Below are 11,256 nucleotides of genomic sequence, written 5' to 3' on the forward strand. Positions count from 1 at the left end.
TCTAGATTTTTCATGACGGTTTTGGAGCAGTGGCTTCTTCCTGCCTGAGCAGCCTTTCAGTTTATGTCGATATAGGACTCGTTTTACTGTGGATATAGATACTTTTGTACCTGTTTCCTCCAGCATCTTCACAAGGTCCTTTGCTGTTGTTCTGGGATTGATTTGCACTTTTCGGCACCAAGTACGTTCATCTCTAGGAGACACAACATATCTCCTTCCTGAGCGGTATGACGGCTGAGTGGTCCCATGGTGTTCATACTTGCGTACTATTGTTTGTACAGATGAACGTGGTACCTTCAGGCGTTTGGAAATTGCTCCCAAGGATGAACCAGACTTGTGGGGGTCTACAATTATTTTCTGAGGTCTTGGCTGATTAATTTGGATTTTCCCATGATGTCAAGGGAAGAGGCACTGAATTTGAAGGTAGGCCTTGAAATACATCCACAGGTACACCTCCACTTGATTCAAATTATGTCAATTAGCCTATCAGAAGCTTTTAAAGCCATTACATAATTTTCTGGAATTTTCCGAGCTGTTTAAAGCCACAGTCAACTTAGTGTATGTGTACTTCTGACCCACTGGAATTGTGATACAGTGAATCATAAGTGAAATAATCTGTCTGTAATTAATTGTTTGAAAAATTACTTGTGTCATGCAGAAAGTAGATGTCCTAACCGACTTGCCAAAACTATAGTTTGTTAACAAGAAATTTGTGGAGTGGTTGAAAAACTATTTTAAATGACTCCAACCTAAGTGTATGTAAACCTCCCACTTCAACTGTACATATTATTAATTTTTCCTCCAAAAGTTCACAACTTGGTCATATTAAGTTATTCTAGGATACCAATCACTCCAAATCCACCGTTGTCGATTCCATTAATGGAGGGGATGTGGTGTCCTACTATGTTGTGGAAGCAGTAGGCACAGTGTGCAGTGGTCACCGCCACCACCTTGGAGAAGTTGGAGAAGTCCACTCTGTACTTGCCCTTTTACTGCGGGAGATGATGGGCAGGAAGTTGTAACCCCACATGATCTCCTGAGGGATGAAGGAAGTCCTGACCTGGCAGGCTGAGCTGGTGGTCTCGGCTGTGCCGTCCAGAAAGACCACCAGCTCAAACTCCTGTTTATGGAAGGTGTCCTCTGCCATGTCAAAGAAAGGGCTAGCCTTGTCAATCACATGGTAGAGTGTGAGAGGGCACACAAAGAAGAGGTTGTCCTTCCCAGCGTCCATCAGGAACTCAATGTTCACCTGGTCCATGATGATTGTCTCCCCATCGGGTTTGACAGTTGTCCTCAACAGCTTGCCGTAGATTTGGCTCCCGATCATCAGGGTCTTGCGTAAGTTGGCCACTCTTATCATGAGGCAAAGGAAGTCCTTCTTAGGACAGATGACAGCCATCTCACTGAATGTGATGGTCTTGGCCCTTTTCTTAGGGAGGGATATCTTGGACACAATGACTCCACATATGAAGCAGTGTATGAGGGCCCCTATGAGAGTCTGGATAATGATGAGGGCTATAGCAACAGGACAGTGAGGGGTAATGGCGCGTACACCATACCCAATGGTGGTCTGGGTCTCCAGGGAGAAGAGGAAGGCTGTAGTGAGACCGACGACGTTCCACACACAGGGGGTGTGATCGTTTGAGGGGTTCTGCCACTTCAGATCCCCGTTGTTCCGGGCAATCCAGAACCACAGCAGGCTGAAGATAAACCAGCTCAGGGTGAAGGAGGTGATGAAGAAGAAGAGGACAAAGCGCCAGCGGAACTCCACAAAGGTCGTCCAGAAGTCCACGAGGAAAGCAAAGTGGTTGCCGTATTTGACGTTGCCAAATTCAATGTTGCAGCGGCCATCTTTGGTCACCAGCCGAGTTCTGCGGATTCTTCGCTCCACCAGGTGGTCTTGGATGAGCTTCTGGATACCAAACACCATTTTCTAGCTCCTGTCGTCTGTTAGAGAGGACAATGTGTTAATTTAAATTTAGTACACACCCAGAAAAATAAATCAAATATCCTTATCATCCACAAACTGTTAGATGTATACAGACTAATTACTATTAATACAGAATACTGTTTTTTAAATTAATATGTTTAATCTTCCAAGATTAACCTGCATCCCAGATTTTTCAAGAAAGGCATTTCAGTGTACTTGTGCATGTGACATTAAAACTTGAAACGTGAGAGGAGACAGACAACCAATCCCTCCCTCTATGCCAGTTGTTTAAGGTTCTTGGATGCTTTGAATTGAATGGAACAAGTATTATGAACTAGAATTCAATGATTAATAATGTCCTTATACTTTCAAATCATTGTTTTTCAGATGAAATAGCTGTCCTTCACAACTTTCTAAATGTGATAATGACAAACCAAGCATTGGTCTATAAGAGGCTGTAAGAGAGAATGGAGTTGTGTAACATTCACTCTTGGATTCAGACTTGTGAAAAAGTTAATGTTTTACCTTCTTTAATTCTTAATTTCCCACATCGTTATTAAGGTAAAACACAAGGTAATAGTCCCACTGACCTTAATTCTCATCAAAATATCATTATTTGAAACAGCTTAGTAGCACAAACGCCTCAGCCAGTCTATGATCAATGAAATGATTTCACCTGCTCCAACCCTCAGTCTTATTACTTAACTGTAAAGTGTTGCTCTAGTTACTAGCAGTTACTATGCACCACTTGCACATTTTAATCCACACTTAAATCCTGTAATCCTGGGCACATGGCATAGTTAAGACCCCAAGTCATTACAGAAAGAAAGTTATTGTTGAAATATATCACTCCACTTACCCAAATCAGTCAGATCCCCATAACCTCCCTAAAACCATTATCATCTAGCCTACTACAACCATATATAGTTGAAGTCGGAAGTTTACATACACTTGTTGGAGTCATTTAAAAATGGTTTTTCAACCACTACACAAATTTCCTGTTAACAAACTATAGTTTTGGCAAGTCAGTTAGGACATCTGCCCTGTGCATGACACAAGTATTTTTTCCAACAATTGTTTACAGACAGATTATTTAACTTATTATTGACTGTATCACAATTCCAGTGGGTCAGAAGTTTATATACACTAAGTTGACAGTTCCTTTAAACAGCTTGGTCAATTCCAGAAAATGATGCAATGGCTTTAGAAGCTTCTGATAGGCTAATTGACATCATTCGAGTCAAGTAGAGGTGTACCTGTGGATGTATTTCAAGGCCTACCTTCAAACTCAGTGCCTCTTCGCTTGACATCATGGGAAAATCAAAATTAATCAACCAAAAATTGTAGACCTCCACAAGTCTGGTTCATCCTTGGGAGCAATTTCCAAATGCCTGAAGGTACCACGTTCATCTGTACAAACAATAGTACGAAGTATAAACACCATGGGATCACTCAGCCGTCATACCGCTCAGGAAGGAGACGCGTTCTGTCTCCTAGGGATGAGAGGTGCGAAAAGTGCAAATCAATCCCAGAACAACAGCAAAGGACCTTGTGAAGATGCTGGAGGAAACGGGTAAAAAAGTATCTATATCCACAGTAAAACTAGTCCTATATCGACATAACCTGTAAGGCCGCTCAGCAAGGAAGAAGCCACTGCTCCAAAACCGCCATGAAAAAGCCAGACTATGGTTTGCAACTGCACATGGGGGCAAAGATCATACTTTTTGGAGAAATGTCCTCTGGTCTAATGAAACAAAAATAGAACTGTTTGTCCATAATGACCATTGTTATGTTTGGAGGCTTGCAAGGGGGAGGCTTGCAAGCCAAGAACAACATCCCAACCGTGAAGCACGGGGTTGGCAGCATCATGTTGTGAGGGTGCTTTGCTGCAGGAGAGACTGGTGCACTTCACAAAATAGATTGCATCAAGAGGGAGGAAATTTATGTGGATATATTGAAGCAACATCTCAAGACATCAGTCAGGAGGTTAAAGCTTGGTCGCAAATGGGTCTTTCAAATGGACAATGACTCCAAGCATACCTCCAAAGTTGTGGCAAAATGGCTTAAGGACAACAAAGTCAAGCTATTGGAGTGGCCATCACAAGCCCTGACCACAATCCTATAGAAAATGTGTGGGCAGAATTGAAAAAGCGTGTGCGAGCAAGGAGGTGTCATGCCTTGGTCATTGTATTTTGTGTTTTTGGTATATGTTTGGGTAGGCCAGGGTGTGACATGGGTTTATATGTTGTGTTACGTATTGGGGTTTGTATTAATTGGGATTGTGTATGATTAGGGGTGTGTCTAGTTAGGCTTGGCTGCCTGAGGCGATTCTCAATTGGAGTCAGGTGATTCTCGTTGTCTCGGATTGGGAACCGTATTTAGGTAGCCTCAGTTTGCGTTGTATTTGGTGGGTGTTTGTTCCTGTCTCTGTGTTGTAGTCACCAGATAGGCTGTAATTAGTTTTACGTTTCGTTTGTTGTTTTCTTATATCAGTTATTTCATGTACCGCAATACTTTTATTAAAGTCATGAGTAACCTACACGCTGCATTTCGGTCTGACTCTCTTCTTACAACAGATGAACAACGTTACAGAAACACCCACCACTCTCAGACCAAGCAGTGTGTAAACTGGCAGGAGCTAAAGGAGGACGTTATGGACAGCAGAAGCATGGATTATGCGACGTGGGAAGAAATCGACAGGTGGGCGGCCGACCCAGAGAGAGTGCAGGCGCCCGCCTGGGATTCGCTTCAGCAGTGCGAAGAGGGCTACAGGCTAATGGAGTTTAAAAGGAAAACACGGCGACGCAGAGCGAAAACCGAAAGTAATGGGGGTGAGCGCAGAGAGAGAGTGGCTGAGTCAGGAATCAGACCTGAGCCTACTCTCCCTGTTAATCGTGAAGAGCAGTTGCAGTGGGAGAGGCTGCACCACTTGGAGATTTGGACATGGGAGGAGGAATTAGACGGTAAAGGACCCTGGGCGCAGCCGGGAGAATATCGCTGTCCCAATGAAGAAATAGACGCGTAAAAGCGGAGAGGCGCAGGTATGAGGAGGCAGCACGGTGACTCGGTTGGAAACCGGAAAAACAGCCCAAAAAAATTATTGGCGGGAGGCTAGAAGGGAGAATAGTTATGCCAGGTAGGAGACCTGCGCATACTCCCTGTGCTCACCTTTGGGCCAGAGAGACCGGGCAGGCACCGTGTTATGCTATGGAGCGCACAGTGTTTCCAGTGCGGGTGAAGAGCCAGCTGCGGCACATACCAGCCCTTCCTATTGGCCGGGCTAGAGTGAGCATCGAGCCAGGTAAGCTTGGGCAGGCTCGGTGCTCAAGAGCTCCAGTGCGCCTGCACGGTCCGGTCTATCCAGAGCCACCTCTACACACCAGTCCTCCGGTAGCAGCTCCCAGCACCAGGCTTCCTGTGCGTGTCCTCGAGCCAGTACCACCAGTTCCAGCACCACGCACCAGGCCTCCAGTGCGCCTCGCCTGTTTAGCGCAGCCAGAGCCTTTCTCCTCTCCTGCGCTGTTGGAGTCTCCCGCCTGTTTAGCACAGCCAGAGCCTTTCTCCTCTCCTGCGCTGCCGGAGTCTCCAGTCTGCCCAGCGCCGCCAGTGCTCCCAGTCGGCCCAGCGCGGCCAGTGCTCCCAGTCGGCCCAGCGCGGCCAGTGCTCCCAGTCGGCCCAGCGCGGCGAGTGCTCCCAGTCTGCCCAGCGCGGCCAGTGCTCCCAGTCTGCCCAGCGCCACCAGCGCCGCCAGTCTTCCCAGCACCGCTAGTGCTCCCAGTCTGCCCAGTGCTCCCAGTCTGCCCAGCTCTGCCAGTGCTCCCAGTCTGCCCAGTGCTCCCAGTCTGCCCAGCGCGGCCAGTGCTCCCAGTCTGCCCAGTGCTCCCAGTCTGCCCAGCGCGGCCAGTGCTCCCAGTCTGCCCGGCGCCACCAGTGCCGCCAGTCTGCCCAGCGCCGCTAGTGCTCCCAGTCTGCCCAGCGCCGCCAGTGCTCCCAGTCGGCCCAGCGCGGCCAGTGCTCCCAGTCGGCCCAGCGCGGCCAGTGCTCCCAGTCTGCCCGGCGAGTGCTCCCAGTCTGCCCAGCGCGGCCAGTGCTCCCAGTCTGCCCGGCGCCACCAGCGCCGCCAGTCTGCCCAGCGCCGCTAGTGCTCCCAGTCTGCCCAGTGCCGCCAGTCTGCCCAGCTCCGCCAGTGCTCCCAGTCTGCCCAGTGCTCCCAGTCTGCCCAGCGCGGCCAGTGCTCCCAGTCTGCCCAGTGCTCCCAGTCTGCCCAGCGCGGCCAGTGCTCCCAGTCTGCCCAGCCAGTCTGCCCAGTGCTCCCAGTCTGCCCAGCTCCGCCAGTGCTCCCAGTCTGCCCAGCTCTGCCAGTGCTCCCAGTCTGCCCAGCGCGGCCAGTGCTCCCAGTCTGCCCAGCGCGGCCAGTGCTCCCAGTCTGCCCAGCGCGGCCAGTGCTCCCAGTCTGCCCAGCGCGGCCAGTGCTCCCAGTCTGCCCAGCGCCACCAGTGCTCCCAGTCTGCCCAGCGCCGCCAGTGCTCCCAGTCTGCCCAGTGCCGCCAGTCTGCCCAGCTCTGCCCAGTGCTCCCAGTGCTGCCCTGCTCCCAGTATCGCCCAGTGCCCCAGTGCTCCCAGTCTGCCCAGCGCCGCCAGTGCCCCAGTCTGCCCAGCCACCAGTCTGCCCAGCCCAGTCTGCCCAGCGGTCCAGCGGTCTGCCTGGATCCGCCAGAAGTGCCAGTCTGCCAAGATCTTCTAGATCGTTCCACCAGCCAGCCAGTCTGCCCAGCCTGAGCTTCATCTCAGTGCTCCCAGTCTGCCCCCTCAGCGCTTCCCTCAGTCTGCCCAGTGCTCCCAGTCTGCCCAGTCTGCTCCCAGTGCTCCCAGTCTGCCAGTGCTCCCAGTCTGCCCAGCTCTGCCAGTGCTCCCAGTCTGCCCAGCTCGGCCAGTGCTCCCAGTCTGCCCAGCGCGGCCAGTGCTCCCAGTCTGCCCAGCGCGGCCAGTGCTCCCAGTCTGCCCAGCGCCGCCAGTGCTCCCAGTCTGCCCAGCTCCGCCAGTGCTCCCAGTCTGCCCAGTGCCGCCAGTGCTCCCAGTCTGCCCAGTGCTCCCAGTCTGCCCAGTGCTGCCAGTGCTCCCAGTATGCCCAGTGCTCCCAGTCTGCCCAACGCCGCCAGCGCCGCCAGTCTGCCCAACGCCGCCAGCGCCGCCAGTCTGCCCAGTGCCACCAGTCTGCCCAGCGCCGCCAGTCTGCCCAGCGCCGCCAGTCGGTCCAGCGTCGCCAGTCTGCCTGGATCCGCCAGAAGTGCCAGTCTGCCAAGATCTTCTAGATCGGCCAGACAACCTGAATCATCCAGTTCCACCAGCCAGCCAGGATTTACCGGAGCCTACTACCTGCCTGAGCTTCATCTCAGTACTGGGCTTCCTCTCAGTATTGGGCTTCCTCTCAGTATTGGGCTTCCCCTCAGTACCGGTCTTCCCTCAGTCTGCCCAGCGCGGCCAGTGCTCCCAGTCTGCCCAGCGCGGCCAGTGCTCCCAGTCTGCCCAGCGCGGCCAGTGCTCCCAGTCTGCCCAGCGCGGCCAGTGCTCCCAGTCTGCCCAGTGCTCCCAGTCTGCCCAGCTCTGCCAGTGCTCCCAGTCTGCCCAGCTCTGCCAGTGCTCCCAGTCTGCCCAGCGCGGCCAGTGCTCCCAGTCTGCCCAGCGCGGCCAGTGCTCCCAGTCTGCCCAGCGCAGCCAGTGCTCCCAGTCTGCCCAGCTCCGCCAGTGCTCCCAGTCTGCCCAGTGCCGCCAGTGCTCCCAGTCTGCCCAGTGCTCCCAGTCTGCCCAGTGCTGCCAGTGCTCCCAGTATGCCCAGTGCTCCCAGTCTGCCCAACGCCGCCAGCGCCGCCAGTCTGCCCAGTGCCACCAGTCTGCCCAGCGCCGCCAGTCTGCCCAGCACCGCCAGTCGGTCCAGCGTCGCCAGTCTGCCTGGATCCGCCAGAAGTGCCAGTCTGCCAAGATCTTCTAGATCGGCCAGACAACCTGAATCATCCAGTTCCACCAGCCAGCCAGGATTTACCGGAGCCTACTACCTGCCTGAGCTTCATCTCAGTACTGGGCTTCCTCTCAGTATTGGGCTTCCTCTCAGTATTGGGCTTCCCCTCAGTACCGGGCTTCCCCTCAGTCCCGGGCTGCTTCGGTCCCGAGCTGCCCCTCTGTCCCGAGCTGCCCCTCTGTCCCGGGCTGCCCCTCTGTCCCAGGCTGCCCCTCTGTCCCGAGATGCCCCTCTGTCCTGAGCTGCCCCTCTGTCCCGAGCTGCCCCTCTGTCCCGGGCTGCCCCTCTGTCCCGAGATGCCCCTCTGTCCTGAGATGCCCCTCTGTCCTGAGATGCCCCTCTGTCCCGGGCTGCCCCTCTGTCCTGAGATGCCCCTCTGTCCTGAGATGCCCCTCTGTCCTGAGATGCCCCTCTGTCCCGAGCTGCTCCTCAGTTATGTGGGGATCTGGGTGAGGACTATTAGGCCATGGTCGGCGGAGAAGGTGGATTATCCCAGGACGCGTAGGGGAGGAACTAGGACATTAATGGAGTGGGGTCCACGTCCCGAGCCAGAACCGTCACCATGGACAGACGTGCACCCGGACCCTCCCTATGCTCTTGAGGTGCGTCCGGGAGTCCGCACCTTAGGGGGGGGTTCTGTCACGCCTTGGTCATTGTATTTTGTGTTTTTGGTATATGTTTGGGTAGGCCAGGGTGTGACATGGGTTTATATGTTGTGTTTCGTATTGGGGTTTGTATTAATTGGGATTGTGTATGATTAGGGGTGTGTCTAGTTAGGCTTGGCTGCCTGAGGCGATTCTCAATTGGAGTCAGGTGATTCTCGTTGTCTCGGATTGGGAACCGTATTTAGGTAGCCTGAGTTCGAGTTGTATTTGGTGTGTGTTTGTTCCTGTCTCTGTGTTGTAGTCACCAGATAGGCTGTAATTGGTTTTACGTTTCGTTTGTTGTTTTCTTATATCAGTTATTTCATGTACCGCGATACTTTTATTAAAGTCATGAGTAACCTACACACTGCATTTCGGTCTGACTCTCTTCTTACAACAGAGGAACTACTTTACAGGAGGCCTACAAACCTGTCTAAGTTACCTCAGCTCTGTTAGGAGGAATGGGCCAAAATTCATTCAACTTATTGTGGGAAGCTTGAGGAAGGCTACCCGAAACGTTTGACCCAAGTTAAACAATTTAAAGACAATACTACCAAATACTCTTTGACTGTATGTAAACTTCTGACCCACTGGGAATGTGATGAAAGAAATAAAAGCTGAAATAAATAATTCTCTCTACTATTATTCTGACATTTCACATTCTTAAAATAAAGTGGGGATCTTAACTGACCCAAGACAGGGAATTTTTACTAGGATTAAATGCCAGGAATTGTGGAAAACTCAGTTTAAATGTATTTGGCTAAGGTGTATGTAAACTTCCGACTTCAGCTGTAGCTGCATATAAACTGGCACTTTCATAGTGATCAATGGTAGGGTATAGCACATAAATATTTGATGGATGACCTCTGGCGATATGAAAGGCATAGGAGTTTTCTGAATAAATTTGTCTTGTCCTGCTGCCAAGTTATGCCAAATACTGATTTGGGTGGTGGTGCGCTTGTTAGGGAGTGGTGTGTACAAAATGACCAGTGCCGTAAACTTGTGCGTTTGTTTCTATGCTCAAATCTTTGAAACGTCCTGTATTGTATTTCACAAACAAAAACCCGATAATCACACACCATGCTTTGTTGTGAAGCTTTTCTTGTTTGGGTCTCACAAAGCAATTTACTACTAATCATTATTTCTTCCCAATTGTTACTGTATCTTGATGTAATGAATACTGAGCTCATTTTAGGTTACTTTGATACGATGCTTGGTTGATGCTTTTCAGTAATATACTTTTGAAATAGTGATACTTTTATTAGTATTGTATGGTTCACTTGTCAATGTCAGTAATAACTCTTCAACAATGAATGGTTTCCTCAAGGAAATCTTATAATAATTCATTTAGGCATGTTACACATTGCTCTGCAACCAATGCCAATGTAATAGGGACCATTTCCACCCTTGTAATCATAAGTTTGTGATTAATTGCGATGTTTTGACTACACTTATTCAGATTTTAATGTTTGAGTCAATTAGATACTTCACTCAATATTTACACTGACAAATGTAAACACATGTTGTATACTTTGCTTCTGCAATGAGAGGTCAGAAAGTCCACAAATTATTTTACCATTTGTGAGAAAGGTAATAACAATAACAATAAAAATATATAAAAATATATATATTTATTTTCCCAAGACCATTTCCTTTTAATGTTAAGATCCTCAACAATTTACAAGACGACAAACTAGCCTATACATGTACCTGCACACAAAGTTAGGAGTGGAGTCATATCAGTCATACTACATACAATATGCTCACTGGCAGACATGCCACTTTCACTCATAGTGTTTTGGGAAGAAGAACATTTGCGGAATGCCGATTTAAAAATATATGCATCACATGTTTGTAGGAGAGAGTAGCTCTAACACGAAAAGCTCACCCTAGGCTCAAAGTGGGTGCATTTAAACATGATAGATATTATCATTACACTGTTGTTATAACAGGAGAATACAAAGTACTCACTGGATGATAATGGTCCAACTACAGAAGATGAGATCCTCACTCAAACTGAGTTTTCCTGTGAGTGTGGAAACTGTGTTGCACCCTGGATCACCTCTGTCTCTGTCTCTCTCTCTCAGCCAGTCTCTGATGGTGTGCCCTCTGAACTGTAGTGTCTCAGTGCTACAGCTGTGTGTGCTTTTATAAAGCCTTGTACTGATGGGATTGGAATCACTTCAGGTGATGTTTACACACACACAAACATGAAGCAGGCTACCCATACAGCCCTCGATCAGGGCTGTTGAGTGGGCATGTGTTTACCCCACACTGCACTGGTACCCGTGTCCAGCCTGACTACCCCCTGCTACACCACCCGTGTCTGGGGCAGGGCTCTCAATGTTCAGATCAAGAGGAAGCTGTGTGCCACTGTTTACTGTACACACACATACACAATCACACACAATGGGAAAAATAAAGATCTTGAATCGAGGAACAGATTTTCTGATAAGACGTGTGACATAGGATTTGAGTTGCATCTGCTATTGAATTGTCAACCTGAGTCAAACAGTGATGCTGCATTTATGATGCACAGTCGCACAGTCACACAGTTCCCCTGATCTACCCGGAGCTCACAGCTCCTGAAGTGCTGTGACTTGCACTTTCTCCTTTTCTTATTCACAGATTACTGTAATACTTCTAAGGCCTGGTGAGCTCATCCC

The 11,256-nt window shown here is 50.0% G+C and overlaps 1 protein-coding gene across 1 annotated transcript; it reads right to left on the bottom strand.

Moving 5' to 3' along the window:
• Window positions 1-660: 660 nt before the first annotated feature.
• On the bottom strand, window positions 661-10,698 carry LOC124004993 (ATP-sensitive inward rectifier potassium channel 1-like). The gene is given in 3 exon segments (XM_046313806.1): window positions 661-988; window positions 991-1,947; window positions 10,562-10,698. Coding segments are annotated over 2 exon segments (1,098 nt in total). The 5' UTR covers window positions 1,931-1,947; window positions 10,562-10,698; the 3' UTR covers window positions 661-830.
• Between the last annotated feature and the right edge of the window lie 558 nt (window positions 10,699-11,256).

This window comes from Oncorhynchus gorbuscha, linkage group LG19, assembly GCF_021184085.1.
Source record: "Oncorhynchus gorbuscha isolate QuinsamMale2020 ecotype Even-year linkage group LG19, OgorEven_v1.0, whole genome shotgun sequence".
Classification (NCBI taxonomy): domain Eukaryota; kingdom Metazoa; phylum Chordata; class Actinopteri; order Salmoniformes; family Salmonidae; genus Oncorhynchus; species Oncorhynchus gorbuscha.